Here is a 19,103-nt window from a genome sequence, read left to right as displayed (position 1 = left end):
CCAGAGACACTTGCTCAGTCATGTTCATTGCTGCTCTATTCACAATAGCTAGGAAATGGAAACAACCTAAACATCTTTCAATGGACAGATGGATAATGAGAATGTGGTACATATACACCATGGAATGCTATTTAGCTATAAAGAAAACTGAAATTATGAAATTTGCAGGAAGGAGCTAGCAAAAAATTGTATTGAGTGAGGTAACCCAAACATTGAGCCTGATGTTCCTAGCTCCAAATCTTCAGATGTGAGTATATAACCTGGGGCAACTGCAGAAGTCAGGAAATGAAAAAGAGACCATGGCAGGGGTGCGGTAGAGAGGGGGACACCAAGGGTGCAAGTGATTTGGAGTGAGAAGTGGGACAAACAGCAGGGGTATTTAGTTAGAGAAGGAGAGAGAGATTAGTACAGAAGAATGAGGGAGGAGAATCGAACAATAGTAAGGATGTTTGAAAAAGTCATAAGAAAACATGTTACCTATCTACCTAACAGTACATATAATACATATAAATCTGTGTATGCCTATGTATTTTAAGTAAAAATTTCCTAGCTGGACTGACAACGCTCCCTCCCCACACCCCAGAGCCACAGACAGTCTAATGAAACTCCAAAGCAGAAGAAATGCTCTTTTGAGGATTGATCATTGTTGTCCAGGGAAGTTAAAGGTGAGTCCCTATTGCTGAAGACACCATGTTTTTTGGACACAGGACCCAGAGGGCCAAGCTGGTACTGATCTGAAAGCCTCCTCCCCAAGACTGGCTTTCATGACAGCAGAAGGTGCCTTGCAAGCTTCCAAGGGAGGACAGTGATCAATGGTCTCACCCCGCTATGACGTCTATCAACAGAATCAACAATCAGCATGGCATGATATCCCTAAGGGTGCAACAGTGGCACGCATGCCTTGGAAGTAACCAACAGCCCTTCAATTGGACCCGCTCAAAAAGAGGGATACCATGTCTGGTAGATACTAGAAACCTAGCCAACCACAAAGGGCTAGTAAAGTCCTGGATCTTGGAGGAGAATCTACTACCATCATTTTCTAAACCAACATAACTCCTAACTACATCCTAAATATTTATCCTTATACTCATAGATAAGTAGAAGTCTTATCCCCCATAAAATAAATGTTTCCTTGCAAAATACAGAAACATTACAGAAAACCACAACCAATCAAAAATGTGAAGAACAAGTGATACACCCTACAACACGACTCTCACGCCTAAGGCTCAGGATCATAGCAGAAGAGGGAGTGGAAAGATCGAAAGGGCCATAGGAACGGCAAGTTTACTGTGAGATTTTTGTCTCTTAGAAATGTCTATACCTACAAAATCTCATCAACATGGCTGCCTGAACAAGGCCTGTAACAAGGATGGTATCAATAGATAGACAAGGTAATACAGAAGGTGGAAGCGTCATGGGGCCTCAAGTAAAACCACTATAGGTAATGACTGGGCAAAGATGTGTTACATTTGTTTATGCTGCATTTATATAATGAGGCAAGACTGTGCCTTTAATTATATAAAGATGTATTGCATTTGTTTCACCTTGCTTGGTCTAATAAAGAGCTGAATGTCCAATTGCTAGGCAGAGAAAGGATAGGCGGGCTGGCAGGCAGAAAGAATAAATAGGAGAAATCTAGGCTTGGGTTGGGGGGAGGGAGAAACAAAAGAGGAACTAGAGAAGAAGGAGGAAGAGAGAGTGCGGGACACACCCGGGCAGAATCCAGGCAGTCATCAGCCAGCCAGACACCAGAAGCAGAGAAAGTAAGATATGCAGAAAGAGAGAAAAGTAAAAAGCCCCGAGGCAAAAGGTAGAGAAGAGAAATAGGTTAAGTTAAAAGAGATAGCCAGAAGTGTGCCTAAGCTAAGCCAAGCATTCATAATTAATAAGAAGACATTGTGTCATGAAGAAAAACCTGGACAAGAAACAGTTTTCCTCAGGTAAGATGCCCCAAATTGGTTACCAAGTGTCCTGAGACTTACTCTTAGTCCTGAGATCATACACATAGAAGTAACGTTATACATACAAGAGCTAGTGCCAGGACAGGCTCCAAAGCCACAGAGAAACCCTGTCTCAAAAAACAAACAAACAAACAAAAAAACAAAAAAAAAGAAGTAACGTTATACAGACTTAGCAGGTTGTATTTATCTATTTAGGAATATGTGTGTCTGTGTGAGTGTGTATGTAACCACAAATTTGAGAGAGGGCAAGGGGGATACATGGGAAGGGTTGGAGGGAGAAAAAGGAAAGGGAAAAATGATGTAATTTATTTTTTTTAAATCACTGGAATCCCAAAGAAACAGAGAGGGGGTGTTGAGACACATGCTGGTGTCCGTGGCTGTTGTGTGTATCAGATCACCATAGACATGCAGTTATGACTTTGCAGGTCTTTTTTAATTGAAATCAAGCTATCTTCTAGCTGTATTTTGTTCTGAAGTTTCTTTAAAACAGCACAGGTTTTTGCTCTTTTATTTTTTTGTTTTTGACCTTGCTACCTTTGGGTTGACCTTGAACTCAAACCCATCTTCCTGCCTTAGTCCTAGAGCTGGGATTACAGATGTGTGCTAATACGCCTGGCTGTCTTGAACTTTTCAAGATTCTAGAAATTGCCCACGGCCTACCATGGCCTACCATGGCCTACCATGGCCTACCATGGCCTACCATGGCCTACCATGGCCTACCATGGCCTACCTACCCATGTGTACTCCTCCCGTCTCAGCAAGTACAGGACTGGGATAAGTCTCTCTCATGCCTGCCTCGCTCTGACTTCTCACTCCTCCTCTTGTTAGAGTCACTGTGACTATTGACGACCCAGTGGAACACCTCAGGAACATCCCTTCTCTCTGAGTCCTCGGAGTCAAGCAGGACAACATATTCACAAGTTCTGGCCATTTGGATAGAGACATTCTTGGGGGGTATTATTTCACCCACTACAAGGTAGAAGCAATACGTTAGATATAATGGGCTAAATAAACTCTTTCACATTTGCTGTGTCTCGGATAGGCTTGCAGATTTGCCAGTATCACCATACCTCAATCAAGGTAAAAACAAGATTAAAAAAAAAAACACTCCAGCAAGTACAAGGAAGTCAAAGAAGAATGGATTGCTGCATACTGCAAAAAGATAGAAGTATTAGCTAACTTTTCACCAAAGATGATGGAGGGCAGGTGCTGAGCACGATGGAGGCGCCGAGCAGGATGAGGCACTGAAGATGACGGTACAGACCTGTGACCCCAGCACATGGGAGATGTGGGGAAGAGGACCAGGGAGGACTCAAGGTCATCCTACCACAGAATCTCTGTGGTCAGCTTGAGATACATGAGATCCTGTCTCAAAACAAAAAAATAGGAACGGTGGAAGCCATCCCCAGTGGACTAACAGCTTTAATGTGCTCAGTGTGGGGAAACGACACACACGCAGGAGCCCATTAACAGCAAAAGTGGAATAAAAGTTCTTCTAGATAAACAAAACTAAGATGACCTGCCGTTTTCAGCCCTACACTCCAAGAAACACCTTGTACTGAAAATAAATAATATTGGTCAAACTCGGTTCTTCTCTGGTGAAGGAGATGACAAACAGATGGGCAAACATGAAAAGCAATGTAAAGGAAGAGTTGTAATATGTTATTGCATGATTACCCTGACACAAAATATGCCATGCAAGATGGGCAAGCTGAGTATTGCGGTACACGCTTGTTATCTCAGTACTTGGAAGGTAGAACCAGGAGGATCTGGAATTCAAGGCCAGTGTCAGCTATATGGGAACATGCCTCAAAAAAGGGAAGAAAAAACTAAACACACACACACACACACACACCAATCAGTTGTGTGCTAGACATGGTAGCAAACACTTGCACTCCCTTAACAACGTGGGAAATAGAGGCTGGAAGGATCAGGAGTTCAAGGTTATTCTTATTTTCATAGCCAGTTTGAGATTAGCTTGGATTACATCAGACCCTGTCTCAAAAACAAACTAAACGTGTCAAAGAAAACTAGATGCCTGACATGGTGACTCAAACTTGCAATTCCAGAACTCAGGAGACTGAGGCAGGATGATCACTGGGAGCTTGAGGCAAGCCTGACTACAGTAGGCCACTCTGTTTCAAAGAAGCAAACAAAAAAGTAAAGGGGTGTGTGGGGTGGGGGGAGAGAGAACTGAAAGTGGAAAAAGAACACCAATGGGTATGGCTCAGTGGTAGAGCACTTAGCATGTCCAGCAGGACCTCATCTAATTGATCTTTTTTTTTTTTCTCCCCGAGACAAGATTTCTCTATATAACTGTCCTGGAACTCACTCTGTAGAGCAGACTGGTCTTCAACTCTCCTGAGTGCTGGGATTAAAGGCTTGCACTATCATCGCCCAGCCCTAATTAATTTTAATTGCGGTGACAAAGGCCGTGTTTGCAGTCCCATCATTCTCTTTGAGGGACAAGCAAGCACAGGTGTACTAGTCACCTTGCTTCCCCTCGATTCGGCCACTTTTAGTGTTCAGTGTCCTGTTCTCTCAGGAGGTTTCCTTGATCTAAGAACACTGAGTTGGTTGGTCACCCTGGAGGCAGGGCAGGGCTAGCTGAGGACAGAGGAGGGGGAAGACTAAGCAGATGGCAGGCTCAGAACCAGTTTCCAGATACAGGTCCTAGGACCTCATCTTTGACCCACCTTGAAGTCAGGGCCAGCCTTTGGGGTCTAAAGGGTCATAGCAGAGTTCTGTTCAGGGTTTGGGTGACTCTACTACCCAGATAATAGCCAAGGTCAGCAGGCAGAGGACGGATAAGACTGCTCTGGACAGAGCCACAGTACACATCAGTCACGGGTCCTCCTTGGCATGACCTCCTTTTTCTTTTACACACCTCAGGAAATAACATGCCAAGTCCTGGTGAAGAGCCCTCCAGCCCATCTGCATGACTTGAGAAATCTTGTCTATCCCTGGAGCCTCAGCCCTGAGACCATGCTCAACACTCATTCCCTACCCCACTTCCCATCCTGCCCAGTCCTCCCGGGTGCTGACCTGCCAGTGCTATTTGACAAGCCTCAGCCATCTACTCTTTGCTTTGAAGAACGACTTTTTTGTTTTCTTGTTTGTTTAGTTTTGCTTTGTTATTGATACAGAGTCTTTTATAGTCCGAGTTGATCTTGAACTCACTGTGTAGTTTGATACCTTCTGGATTCTCCTGCCTCTACCTCTCAAGTATTGAAATAGAGGTGTGGAAAAATATGGCAGCCCAGGCATAGCTTCCTAACTCACTTCCAGTCACTTTGTTGTCCTAACCCTACTCTGCACGGTAGGCTCCATGATTCTCCCACACAGATCACATCCTGAGGCTCCCTTGCTTCGAATCCCCTACCTCAGTGTCCCAGCACTCTACTCTCTATCAACTGCTTCTTCTCCACTCTCAGCTGCCCAGGCCATGGCCAGCTCCTCCAGCGTGCTGGCCTCATGCCTATCCTGGCTCCGTGAAGCCAAATCTTGGGGCTCTGGTGGCCTTGACAGAGGCCTCTGTCTTCAAATATCAGTAAGCCACCCCTCTCCCCAGTACTCCTCTATTGGGGGCCATTCTAACAGCTCCTGTCTGTCACCCTTCCCCAGTCTGAAGACAGCATACTGTTTCCAGCGGTGTCCTTGCCCAACGAGAAGGGCAGATGAGAGGATCCGAGCACCGACAGAACCAGGAGCCTGAGGTTGAGCAGGCAGGGCAGATAGAGCCAAAGCCAAAGGTCTTGAAAGTGCGACTGTGAGGCTGGAGGGAGGGTGGACTGTCTTGCAGCCCAAGTGTTTAGAGCTGGGGAAGATGGATTGGAGAGTCAGAAGAAGCCAGGACCCACGATGCCCTCTGCTGGGCCGCCCCTCCCCTGTCCTGGAGGACAGAGGCCTCCCCCTCTCCTTGCTGTCCTCACTTGGTAGCAGGCTTGGGCCAGGCCATCAGGATTCCCCTGATTGCATTCTTTCATGCCAGTGCCTTTTCTACAGCAAACGCCTGCTAATGCCTCCTTTATCACGGAATTAGGGGATTTGAGGCCGATTGCACAAAGGGTCCTCGATAGCGCGGTAATCAAACGCCAATCGGCCCCATCTCAGGCAGGCAGGGGAAGAAAGCGAGCACCGGGGATTAGCGTGGGTTCGCTGCTAGGAGGGGCCGAGATAGCATCGGCGCCGCTGCAGGCGAAGCTTCGGGAAGGGCTTCAGCAGGCCGCGGAGAAAGGCCGGCTTAGCGCCTCGCACCAAGGATTCTGAAACCATTAGAGGGGATTAACACCCAGGTTAATCTGCTTTGGCCGCTCAATTGTCACAAGCAGGGAACATTCCTGAGTTGGAGAGACCTGAGGTCTCAGTTTCCCCAACATTAGTGTGTTCAGAGGCAGAGGCAGAGAGGCCCTTGGAAGAGTCCAAAGCGCCGGCTGAGTGAATTTGGGCAGCTGCCGAGTGTGAAGCCTGACTGGTCTTTGGCCCACTATTACTCTCTTCTGTGGACCACCAGGGGATACCGCACAGAGCCTCTGTCCTTTCCCAGGAGACACAGCATAGAGCTTCCGTCCTTTCTCAGGCAAATGGAAGGACACCCCTTGCCCCTTTATGGACCCACACCATAATGAGGTTCCAGTTTTCCCAATTTGGGTTTCTCAGGAGGGTGAACATACTTCCCATAGTGTAGGGCTAGGAGGCAGGCTGCAAGCTTTCCAGATGATCCAGATGCTGAGACAAGCAGGAAGCTGTCGTTTGCAGCCCCCTTCCGCTCGTTTTCCCCTTGGGATCACTTTCCAAGGAAGAACCAATGAAACATATTTGTTGACTGACTCTGACAAGGCTGAGTGACACCACCCCTTTTTCTCCAGTCCCTTCGGTGGAGCAGAGTGAGGCTTTGCTGTCTAGGGACTCCTGATCTCGTCTTTGATCTCCATCTGGGTGTTCTCATCTGATCAATGAGGCTGGCCCCACAGGAGGCGGGGCCAGGCCAGGATAAGCATGTACCCGGTCCAGCAGTGCAGCATGTGCTCATTGCTACCGTCTGTACAAACACAGATCCCTCTTGCAGCTACTGAGAGAGCCCAGAGCTGGGGACTCAGAGATGCACCTGCTCCTGGTCTCTTCCTCCATGGAAATGCAAACATTATGTCTTTGACAAACCCAAAATTGCAACAGGTGACTGAACTGGAGCTAGCCGGGTACCAAGGATGTGCAGGCCAGCACAAGAAATTAGTGGACCCTCTTTGGTCCCCAACCTGTGCCCTAACCGGCATCGAACCACTAAGATCCAGGGAAGGCAACGATATGATGTCTTCCTTCCTTCGTTTAGTAATGACTAAAGACTTCCCGGCCTAGGCTCTGTAGAGGGAGAAACCACATTGTCATCTCTGAGTTTGGATACGAGCTTACAGGAAGACAGAGGTGAGAGGGTAGTTGTGAAAAAAGGATTAGGCTCCTGACCTGCTCAAGGGTTACACAGGACCTCATGGGCAGTTAGAATCACAGGGCAAAGATGGAGAGCCAGGAAGCGCGGTCCCGACAGAATGAATCACAAGGGGTGGAAGTCTGGGACTTGGAAGGAAGGGTCTCTTCAAATTAAGGGGTTAGGAGTTGCCAGGGGGCGCCATTACACACCGCAGAGTGAACTGTAGTGGTTGAGCAAGCGAGAGGAGTGGTGCTGGCAAGCGAGCGCAGGAAAAGGAGTGCCCGCGAGGGCTCTCCGGATCAGACAAGCAGCGGAGACCGAAGCAGCAGGAGACAGGAGTCAAATACACACACGCAATTCCTACGGTTGCCTGCAGAGTGCGTGCACCGCCCCTGACTACGGGTGTGGCCTCGTGACGCCATCAGTAAGCGCCGCGCGACGTACTCTGGCTGGTTTGCTGCGGCTCTGGATAAAGGATCCCTGACTCCGAGATCTTGGAGAACTAGCTCTTTTTCCAGAAGTGAACTCCGCAAAGCTTCGCTCTAGCAGTCTCTTCTGTAGCCCTCTATGGCCTCGTGTAGAGGCGCTCTCGTGTTCTGCTCTGTTCGTGCGGACCAGCTTTTGGATCATGGTCGCAGGCATTGTAGTTTTCATCTTAGAGCCCCGGGATAGCGGGTGACGTGAGCCGCTGCCGTGTTCAAGAGGGCCTGGCGCACAGCCAGCCTGTGTAGGTGTGGACCGCTGCGCAGACTAGTCAGAGAGCCTGGGCTACTCTCTTCTAGTCAGTGCCTGAAAACCGCCCCGGGGCCTGGGAGCGCTCAACTCTGCGCTTCTCTGGTAGTGAGGCTAATGAGGTAGGCATTTCAGCAGAGCTGGGGACCAAAGGAGTGAGGTGGCTTGTCTTCTGGGCTCACTAAGGCAATGCCTTTGGAGTATAGGGTATTTAGGTCGGAGCTTCCAACTTAAGCATTGCCAGTGGAGGATAAAGTGTGATGGATAGCTGTGACTGCCCTCCACTGAGAAGACAGGTATGGCAGCTGTCTTAAAGGCCACACTGGGAGCTCAGGGTTTGCCAGGTGAGGAGAATGCTCTCGGGTATTCGCCAGGAGAGAGTGTGAGAAGGAAATTTTTCAGGGCCACACTCTCCATTATTCTTTTAGGCTAACCCTCCTCTCGGCCCTCATCTCCATCCCTTAGTCCTAGGTGTGTCAGGACCTCGTGGTCTGAGATCTTGAGGAAGCTAGGAGTTCCTCAGACCCTAACTCTGGGCCTTATACCTATAAATTTATAAGTCCAGAAATCTGTGAAACATGAAATTAAAAGCCAGCAAGAAAACTAATATTGGAACCCCCAGTGTAGCTTTTTTGGATACTAAACTCATTCGTCACCTGCACAGGGACATAGAAAATTCCAACTGTAAGAGGAGCTTCACAGAGTTCAGAATTGGCAAAGACCTGTCATCACTCAGAGACTATTGTTCTTCCTGGCATAATTCTGAGGATTGTGTGCCTCTGCTCTGCAAACTTCATAACCTCCTGGGAGTCTTTCCAACATAGGCTATGTCTGTTTCTCCCCCTCCCCCTGAGACAGAGTTTCTCTGTAGTTTTGGAGCTGGTCCTGGAACTCACTCTATAGACCAGGTGGCCTCAAACTCAGATCTGCCTGTCTCTGCCTCCCAACTGCCAGGATTAAAGGCGTGCGCTACCACTGCCCAGCTGTCTCTGGGGTTTCAAGGAGACGTAGGGTTTGTTCTGCAGAACATCTTGATCAGAGACTACATATTTCTCTGCCTCCACTGCTAACAGACCATTCCAGCCTAGAGGCCTAATCTGCATCATCTGCCTTCAATCTCTGCAGCCGTCCTGGTTGAATGCACTTTACTCTTGAAGACCCCTACCTTTTTCTCCCAAACAGTTAACTTCCCAACTTGTCAGAGGTTTTGAATGGGTTCCTTCAGGCACTCCCTCCCCACCAGACTCAACCACTATAACAAGGTTTCCTATACAATGGAGCCTATGGTGTGAGGCCACCAGGGCACCTGTATTCAACCCTTGGAGAAATTAGATGTAGTCTGGTCACCATTTCTGACTGGGCTGAGGCACAGGGATCCTGGAACAGTCAAGGATCATCATGTAACCTGCTTGAGGCCCAGTATAGCCATGACCTTTCCTTTGAATGGCATGGGCAGGGGCTCTAAGCTCTGTGATGGCACCACCATGACAGTAGTGGGCAAAGGTACTCCTCTTGGGCAGCAGCCGGGCTTTACTTGTCTCAGATGCACCATGGACCCAGGGAGACTGTAAGGCACTAGTGAGGTTGTCAGGTCCAGGTTCCCTCCCTACAGAGATCATACTTCAGACACACTGCCCAGTGGTGTGCACTCTCTTAACCCCATTTCTTAGATTAGGGACTTGTGGTTAGGTGATTTGCCCAAGGTTGTGCAGAAAGTGGGCAAGGGAAGAGTGTGATCCAAGGGAGTGGACCCCCAGGGAGCCAGTGCCTCTGTACTACCACAGCCAAGGTGGAGTTCTAAAGTGAGCCACCTGGGTCTTGGGGCCTAACTCTGGTGTTAGAGGAAGCAGGGGCAGCCCCTGGTGGAGGGGGAGGGGGACTAGACTTTGTGGGTGGGGCTTTCTCTGTTGAAGAGGACCACTAAGATCAGTCTATCAAGGCTTGCACACCATACCTACCTACATGTGGTCCTCATCTGCTCTGCACTATTTTCCCTTCCACACGTCCTGCCTAGGCTTCATGGCTGCTTCTGCAGAATCTGCCAGTCTTCTCCAAAGGCCCAGGCCTACAGGGAAGCTCCTGTCAAAATGTTTTTTTCCAGGGCTGGACAAAGGCTTGTATGTAACCTCTAGCTTCCATCCCACTTCCGGCAGGAAGCTGCCTCTGTCCTAGCATAGCTGGGAGTACCCGTTGGCAGTGTTCTATTCATTGAGTTTCTCCTCTTGGTCCATGGTTCTGGCAGAAGTGGGCAGGGCCACAGTGACCTTAGGCTCAGCTATGTAGCCTCCAGCCTCGAACTGGCTTTCATCTGTGCCTGGGCTGTGAGATATGAGGCCTCCAGATAGGGAATACCTGCTTGATGTTCAGGAGCAGGGATTGAGGCACCAAGATGTTGTGTCCTTCCCTCACCCCCATTTCTGCTTAAACAGCTAGCTACCTCTTACCCTGCGAGAAGCCCTATCACCCCTGCTTATAATCTTGAGGGACACAGGGTCAGTGTCTCCATGCCTCAATCCCAAGCACTTCTTAATATCCTCTCCCTGAAAAATCAGTTCAGATTCAGAGGCTGGGTTGGCCATGCCACAGGTTAACAGGCTTGGACATCCTGGAACCAACTCACTCAGTGAGGGGCAGAGGAACCCCTGGAGTATTATTTCATGCCAGCCCTTTGGCCTATCCACGTCTGCCTGCCAGTCCACTGAGAACCTTGTGGCTATACCCTTCAACGGACAGCAGGACCTACCTCACTTGCTTTATTAAAGTCAGGAAGTAGCACAAATTCATTTTGGTTCCATGCTGGGCCTCTTAAAGGCGCTGTCACTAGGGGTTGCTGAGCTTTCCTATTGCTCTGCCTGCTGCAGTGTCTTCAGGTGGAGGGTATGCTGGCCCGAGGAGGCTCAGTCACCAATATCCCCCCAGCTACAAAGGGATGGACAGGAGAGTGCGACAGGATCCGGTTTATTCTCCTTGGCAGGGTGGTCCTGAGAGTGGCAGGTGCCACCCTGTCCCGGGCAGAGGGAGGGCCCGAGGGCCATTTAAGGCCAATGGCGGGAGAAGCAGGGGGGCTTGTAGCCCCTGGAATGCGGTGAAGCCAGGCCGAGGCCCGGAGGCAGCTGTGGTAGGCCAGGGCAGGGCGCCCCTACCATCGGGGGTGGAAGGCACCGGACTGTGACCTGACCATGACTCCAAGGCCGTGGACCAGGGCACACAGGCGCCCCAGGAAGTGGGGCACAGGGTCACATGACATAGAACATGAAACAGGCACATGGCTCACAAGCAAGCACATGGATAAGTGAGCACATATTCACAGGCTAAAGAGACACCTAGCCATGGCCAGGCTGGACACAGATACAATAGTAGTGTCACATACAGACCACATGGGAGACACAGAACTATGGAACACATGGTAGTCACCATGAACAGACCAGGCCACAGAACGTAAGGGACAAGGGAAGGGGCCTTTTGGCACTACTGCACTGGAATCATAAGAGTGGGCGGCGGGGTCTGGTCTGGGATACCCCGCCGCACCCTCTAGGCTTAGTCTGTCTTCCAAACTTTATTGAGCAGCTTTACCACCTCATCGTAGATGATGAACACGATGGCCACATCTAGGCAGACTCGGCCCAGGCGGGGAACAGTGCCCTTGTAGAACCTGGGTGAAGCAGAGGGTTGGAGGTGAGAATGATGGAGGAACAAGCTGGGGGAAGAGCAGGCAAAGTGTTCTAGAAAGGGCACTCTCCAGATACTGGAGGGACAGAAGAACGACAGCCCAGATAGGGCCTGGAATGGGGTCAAAAGCACTGCTCTATCCTACTCACGCCTTGGGTCCCTCATTCTTCAGGATCTGCAAGCCACAGTCTAGTGTGTTCCGGTATTTGTGTGCCTCCAGGCCCTGCAGGACACCAGAGGGCCAGAGTGCTTAGCCGCTAACCCGTCTGGGGTTCTTGTCCCCACTTTTTCAGCCCCCCGTACCTACCTGCATCCTGGTCTTGATCACATCCAGAGGCGTGTTCCCAAAGACACTGGCTGCACCAGCAATGGCTCCAAAGACCCCCGTGATCAGTGGATTCATAGGCTTGTTGGGATTGTCCCCTGAATTGGAGCACAGTTGCAGTCAGAACACCAGGGTAGGTCGGGGGTGGGGGGAGCTTAGAGTCAACAAAGAACCTAGGGTAGGGTCCAGGAAAGCACCCCTCCCCTTCCTGTCTGAAAGCCTTCAGTGTTCGGAACGGGTCTCTAGGCCACAGGAATACCTCGGTACCAGTTGCGAAGTGAGGTCATAACAAAGAATCGGATGGCTTGGTTTGAGCCCTGCTTCAGTACAGTTGCTGTGAGGCCTTGGTACGTCCCCTTTAGTCCTGGGGGCAAGCAGACATGGGGTCAGGCTGGAGCCTTCCAGGTCCCACCTGTAGGCAAGGGGGACCCACTCAAGTAGAGCCTCTTCCACTTGGCTGAGGTCTTAATTCTCTGGGGCTTACCTTGTTCCCGAACAATCTCCCTAACCCCGTGGAAAAATCCTCGGTACTTGGGGTTGGGGGAAGTCTGGTCGTGAATGAACTTCACCTGAAAGGGAGGAAGCAAAGGCGCTGACTACTGGTCACACCTGAACTTTAGCTAGCAGACCCAAGGCCCACTGAGGTCACACCAAGCCTGGAGATCCCCAGTTCTTCTGCATGAAATGCCCTGGCTCTCCTCCCATGCTGTTTTGGAGTCACTACACACAGGCCTCAAGACCCCAGAGGGGTCCCCAGCATCCTGTTTGCTATTTTCTACACTTGGGACAGTGAGTTATGTTAGTTTTTTTGTTTTTTTTTTTTTTTAACTCTAAAAGTCGATCTATGCCGGGCGTTGGTGGCGCACGCCTTTGATCCCAGCACTAGGGAGGCAGAGGCAGGCGGATCTGTGTGAGTTTGAGACCAGCCTGGTCTACAAGAGCTAGTTCCAGGACAGGCTCCAAAACCACAGAAAAACCCTGTCTCGAAAAACCAAAAAAAAAAAAAAAAAGTCAATCTAAAGATTGCTCAGCCGGGACTGGTGGCACACGTCTTTAATCCAAGAACTCAAGAGGCAGAGGCCAGGCAATCTCTGAGTTCAAGGCCAGCCTGATCTACAAAATGAGTCCCAGGACAGCCAAGGCTGTTACACAGAGAAACCCTGTCTCAAAAAAACCAATGAAACAAGACTTTGTTCATGTTTTTGTTACAGGTGGGCAGCCTCCACAGGTGGGTGGCCCCTTCCTGCCACCCCTAAGATGCACTCACCATGAACCTGGTGTGTATGTGTGGGGATCGTTCCTGCCTTCACCGTTTCCATGGGGCACACGGGCCTTAAAGCCTGGGATAAGCCCACGAGCCTCAAAGTACTCTGACCACCCCTGAAAGCCTCAATCTCTCACCTTGATGGTCTCCATGGGGCACACGACCATCACTGCCTCGGCCACGCCGGCGCCCAGACCACACAACAGCCCTCTCTTGCTGTCGAGCCGACCCTGAGCATCCCGCATTTGATTGCTGAGGAACTCGAACGTCCCGAACCTAAAGAAGAAGGCGTGTGAGAGGATCGCTGAGGCCACTCCCTCCGAGTCGCTCAGACAGAGCCAAGTCTCACCTGACAGCCGCCTTGGGTATGGAGCCGTAGAGCAGGGAGCTGAGGCCGCGGTACAGGCCCAGGACGCCATGGCTGCGGACAGTTTGCCGCACGCAGTCCCCTACGGGAGGCGCGGTCAGGACCCTGGCTCCTCCGCCCCACGGTGCCCCCCACGCCGCCCCGCGGCCGCCCCTCCTCACCGATGCCCCGGTACCGCGGTGGGTGCGCGCGTTCATCTAGCTGCAACTGCGTCTTCACGTACTCGGTCGGGAAGGTGATGCAGATTTCTATGCCTCCCGCCAGGCCGCCTGCAGGGACCGAACGCCCGGGGCTAGGGACACCCTGGCCCGGTGGACCCAGCCTCCGCCTCCGCCGTCACCGCGCGGCCCCTCCCCCGCCCGGACTTTGCAGCGTCGCGGCCCGCTACGGGACAGTGCCCACGCCCCCACATGGTGGTCTCCACCTGGCATGTCCAAAAGACTCCCGGGGAGAGCTGGCGCGTGGGCTGGGGGCCCGGGTCGCGCCCCCGCCCCTCCGGAAGTTGGGCGGTGCCTGGGCGTCCTCGGCCCACCCGGAAGCGCGGACAGACAGGCGGTTCCGAGTTGGGGTTCGGAGTGGCCCACCTGCCAGGATTGCCTTCCCGGGGTGCGTCAGCTTGGCCTTCCCGGACCCGGGCGCGGCGGCCGTCAGAGCGCGGGGCGCGCGGGGCGCAGCCATGGCGAGCAGGAGGAGGGGCGCCCGGTGTCGACCTCGGGTCCGAGCCTCCGCCGTGGGGCTCTCGGGAGGCGGAGGGGCCGGAGGCTACTGAGACGCCAACCGGTTCTGGTTCTGGAGGCGGGGCGGTCACGTCAGCTCCCGAGCTCCGCCCCGCGTGGTCTGAGCTGAGCCCCGCCCACGTCCCGCCCCGTGCCAGCCGGGAAACTGAGGCTGGGGCGGGGTGCGCTGAGGCACGCGTCGGGGCGGAGAGCGAAGAGCAGCCAATGGCCGAAGCTGGGTAGCGGACGAACGGAGCAACCGGGGGCTGGGGGCGTGGCCTCCGGACAGCGGTGCCGTGCCCAGGCGGGTAGGGTAGCAGTGGGTCAAGGTGCAGTTTCTCTAACTCTAAGAGTGGATACACGTGCGCCTGGAGCGCGCCTTGTGGTTATGGTGGGCCTCGAGTGACAGGATTCCCCGAGATCTCGGAGGCGGTAGGGACACATCTTCCCCTGTCGCGTGAGGCCAGCCTTCTGGACACATTGTAGTCACAGAGCTTGGCCTTCGTGTACCCTGCGGGGCAGGGCGATCACTCCACCACTCCCGGAAACAGAATTCTCCTAGGCAGGGTCCCCGGACAAATGCAGGTTCTCGTTCCTCTCAGGTTCTAGCAAGTCTTTAATGGCTGAAGGGCCTATTAAGTTGGCCTTTGTCCCTCCTACCCACACAATCACCAGGCAGAGCTGCTTTGCTCTGATAAACATGTTTTAATATTCATGGTCGGCAGGAGGCTCAAAGTCTTGTGAGGTCTTTGTTGCCGTACATATCCTCAAAGCCGCCTGGAGGGGGCAACCCTAGACAGCTTGGGGTGAAACTCCCAGGAATCTTTGCATGCGGTCTCATGGCAGCAGTCACTTTGGGTGGCCAGTGGTCTCCCCAGGCTCTGGATTGGCTCAGAAGCTAATCACTGGGCTTCAGCAAAAAAACCTGCCCAGATATTGTACCTCCCAGTTGGGGTCCTTTGTGGTTCTGGAGTGCCATGCTTCCCGGAAAGGTTAATAACTGGGTCGAGGGTGTAGTGTGAGCACAGTACCCACTGCACAAGCAAATTCGAGGAGGCTCCATGCAGGCAGGAACAGTAGAGTATCCATAGCAGATACAATAGGGCTGGTGGGCCACAGACTGGACACTTAGCTCAGGTGGACAATAGCTGGTGAGGGCCAGTGTGCCAGCTGCCTTAGTTCTACAGTATACTCCTCCCCACCTGTGTTAGCGCTACAGCATACACTCCCACCTGTGTTAGCGCCACAGTATACCCTCCCCACCTGTGTTGGCGCTACAGTATACCCTCCCCACCTGTGTTGGCGCTACAGTATACCCTCCCCACCTATGTTAGCGCTACAGTATACCCTCCCCACCTGTGTTAGCACCACAGTATACTCTCCCCACCTGTGTTAGCGCTACAGTATACTTGGGATCCAACAGCCTCTGCAGTCTTTTCTATGCAATCCCAGATGGGCTCTCAGTGCAAAACCCTTCCCAGCACACACACCAGTAAGAGATCCCCCAGATTCTGGTGGGTCACAGCACCCAGTCCACAGCTGGGCACAGAGTTAAGGAGAATGCTGGCTGTGCCAGTGTTTCTGGACACACTGAGTGCCATACCTGGTCACCACTGGGTCCTTCCCACCTCCACCCACCCATCTGAAGCCCAACCAGGGCAGGGCAGCATGAATTTTCTTTGTCTCTACTGCAGGGTGGCGCCTGCAGAACACGTGCATGCATAAGAGCAAGAAAGCAGCTCTTGTGCTCTCCGAGTACTCCTCTGGCTTGCTCTGTCTCTCGCAGGCAGTGAGCGTGTCTGTCTGCAAGAGATGAGAGCATATGGTCTGGAGCTCTAGGTAACCATGGAGGAAGGGGCTTCAAGACAGGAACTCCAGAATTAAAACTGAGGACATGTGTATTGGCATCTCTGAGGTCTGGCTGGGCCCTGAGTTCTCTCATGCTTTTCCCATGGGTCTCACTGCCATGAGAGATTCAGACCACCTTTGTCCTTCGTTAAATTGGTCTCTGTATAAGGCTACCCATAGGTTAACAGCCTTCAGGGAAAAGAGAAGCAGATGTCCAATGGAGGGCTGCTCTTACAGGGAGCTGCTGTCTGTGATCCTGGGTAATTAAGGGCTCTCATAAACTTAAACAGTCTTTGTCTCCTAGCAGCTTATGCCGTGTGGCCAGGGCATGTTGTCTGGACGGGATATTTTGCTGTAACAGGGTAATGGCCCTTCACTGGTCTCTGTGGGGTCCCTTGCTAAGGGCACGGAGCTTCGGGAGGTGCTCTAGGCAGCTGCTAGCATGAATGCCTTTGCAGGCTGGGGCTGGCAGCCCTATTCCCACAGACCTGTTTATTTTCTAATCCACACCAACCAGGCCAGCTTCCGTGCCTTGGAGTCATAGTACAAAGCCTCGGGGTGTGGCCTTGCAGCACACAGGGCTTCAAGCAGTCTCGGTGTTCAGCAGTAGGTTAGAAAGTACTCCTGAGAGATGGTCTTCCCAAGTATTAGAAACAACAAGTTTGAGTCAGGTGACACGGGTGCCTGGAGTAGGGCTCTGATACACTGTCATCTTGTCACTTCAGTGAGGTAATAAAACTATCCCCTCCTAACTGTTGAAAGGAATCATTCATTCATTTGTGTGGTAACATTCCTGCCAAGTGCTTGGCAAAAGGGCATCACCCCATTGGGGTCACTAACCAGTGCACCCCAGGCTCAACTGGCTGTTTTGCAGGACTATAACCTGGCCGCATAGAGCCCAGTGGGCTGTACCGAAGGTTTCACTGGATAGCTGTATCCCAGCTGGTACCCACTGCCATTGATAAAGCCACTGCCAGCCAGCCTGCATGTCTCACACTCTGGTGGTACGTGTTGGTGCAGTTCCTAAGGGGGCTGAGTAGAACTGATACAGGTGGTTCATACCCAGGCCTACCCCAGCCTCTCAGTGATACAGAGCAGGGCAGTACTGGGCAGAAAGCTTCTCAAGCCTGAAGGGAAAAGGTCACTCCTAAAGGCAAACCAGGGCTAGAGAGCAAACAGGCCTGGTCTTAAAGGGACCCACTACCAGAACTGGCCCAGGCTAGAGTCTCCATCAGGGATTGGCTGTGCCAACTGAGCCAAAGCTAATACTTATTTGCCCAGTCATTGTCTTATCATTTAGATGAAGTAGGATACAACTAAGCCCACAGAATTATGCCCCCAGGCCAGTTGTGCTCCAGGCAAGCAGACCATATCATGTACAAATCCTGAGGCACTCTGCTCACTTCCTTTAAAGAGTCATGGCAGCAGCCCCTTGGCCAGTCTGGGACTGTAAGACTGCAGCATTCTGCATGGATTGTGTCCCACAGCAGAGGCAACACGACCCGGAACCTGCATGCTGTTCTGCAGCAGAGCAGCACTACCTCCACCCAGTCTCTGCTTACTGCAGAGCAAGTGTGGATACATGACCAACCTGTTCCTAAAGAGGGTTCTGCAAGGGACCGAATGTGGTCTTCTATGGTCCTGCTGTATCACTCAAAAGTAGCATGTGAAGGTGGGACACTCAGAAACAGTGGCTCCAACTTAAGGCCAGACACCTAGATAGACAAGGAGAGTGCCAGGTTGCTGTGGGCAAGGAAAGGTACTGGTCCAGGTCCTAACCCAATATGGAGCAGTCATCAGTGTGGCTGGTGCTCAAGAAACAGGGAGCTGCTTTTTCTCCACTGTCCTCAAGCCCTTCCAACTGAGAGCCAGGCATGGTAGTGCCTAGGTTCTGTTTCCATACGTGGAAATGTGATGTGGCATGTTGTGATGTGTGTGTGTGTGTGTGTGTGTTTAGACATGCCTCCGTGAGCCCTGTGCATGCCAGGTACCACTCTACCACTAGCTCCACTCCCATGCTCGCAAGCAATCTCATTTACAGAACTCCCACCGGGAGAAAAGCCTGCCCCTGTGGCTACTGTTTCAAGGCACCTTGCTGGTTTGCCTCAGTGTTGGCTCTTCCTTTGGGACAGGTGTTAACTACCCTCCCTTTTGGAGAAAGGGAACGTCACTTGATGCCCAAGGACAACAATGAGGACTCAGAGCCTCAGCCATGCTTGCTAGCTGCTGTGACTCCTTAACAGTTGGCACATGGAGCTCTTGAGAGTGAGCAGGCATGATACCACCATGATAGCTGGTTTATGCAACTTTACTTTGCCCCACTGGGGACAGGCTCAAGCTGGACAGAGCTAGCAATGCCTTCAGGGTCTTGGCAGTCCCTTCAGGCTGCCCGACCGGACTAGCAGACTCTTGGATTCAGGTCTGAGCCACCGCTCATGGCAGAAACGTGGTTTCAGCTTGGTGTTAGCTTAGGTTTTTAATTTCTCTCAACAGGAAGTGAAGTAGGTGACAGGACGTGAATTCTGTCACACTTGTTAGATTGAGTTATAGCCACCTACACGCTGGAGAAGATGCCCTTTGTGGGGGCTTGAGAGACGATTTGGTGGTTAAGAGCATGTGTTCTTGCAGAAGACCAAGGATCAATTCCCAGCACACACATGACTCACAACCATCCATAATTTCAGTCCAGGGAATCCAACTCCCCGTTCTGACTTCCTAGGGCACCAGGAAAAAATTATGTGGCACATAGACATACTTGTAAGCAAAATACTCATATATATAATATATTAACATATA

General features: G+C 51.7%; 1 protein-coding gene across 1 annotated transcript; it reads right to left on the bottom strand.

Annotated features, from left to right (window-relative positions):
- Positions 1 to 11,060: 11,060 nt before the first annotated feature.
- Positions 11,061 to 14,573, bottom strand: Slc25a1 (solute carrier family 25 member 1). Its single transcript, XM_005369964.2, has 9 exons — positions 14,328 to 14,573; positions 13,905 to 14,012; positions 13,726 to 13,825; positions 13,514 to 13,652; positions 12,597 to 12,681; positions 12,372 to 12,476; positions 12,095 to 12,210; positions 11,937 to 12,010; positions 11,061 to 11,770 (listed from the first exon to the last, which is right to left on the bottom strand). Exons 1-9 carry the CDS (start codon positions 14,419 to 14,421, stop codon positions 11,656 to 11,658), a joined length of 936 nt encoding a protein of 311 aa, XP_005370021.1. The 5' UTR covers positions 14,422 to 14,573; the 3' UTR covers positions 11,061 to 11,655.
- Between the last annotated feature and the right edge of the window lie 4,530 nt (positions 14,574 to 19,103).

This window comes from Microtus ochrogaster, unplaced genomic scaffold (assembly GCF_000317375.1).
Source record: "Microtus ochrogaster isolate Prairie Vole_2 unplaced genomic scaffold, MicOch1.0 UNK68, whole genome shotgun sequence".
NCBI classification, from domain to species: Eukaryota; Metazoa; Chordata; class Mammalia; order Rodentia; family Cricetidae; genus Microtus; species Microtus ochrogaster.
The sequence above is the reverse complement of the archived record's forward strand: the minus strand, read 5'-3'. Positions and strand labels throughout refer to the sequence as shown.

Excerpts from the sequence above, each read along its gene's own strand:
- Slc25a1 (XM_005369964.2), bottom strand. The coding sequence starts at position 14,421 with ATGGCTGCGCCCCGCGCGCCCCGCGCTCTGACGGCCGCCGCGCCCGGG. Across the intron at positions 13,653-13,725 it reads ATACCCAAGGCGGCTGTCAG|GTTCGGGACGTTCGAGTTCC; the intron begins GTGAGACTTGGC and ends CTTCTTCTTTAG. Across the intron at positions 12,011-12,094 it reads TGATCAAGACCAGGATGCAG|GGCCTGGAGGCACACAAATA; the intron begins GTAGGTACGGGG and ends GGTGTCCTGCAG.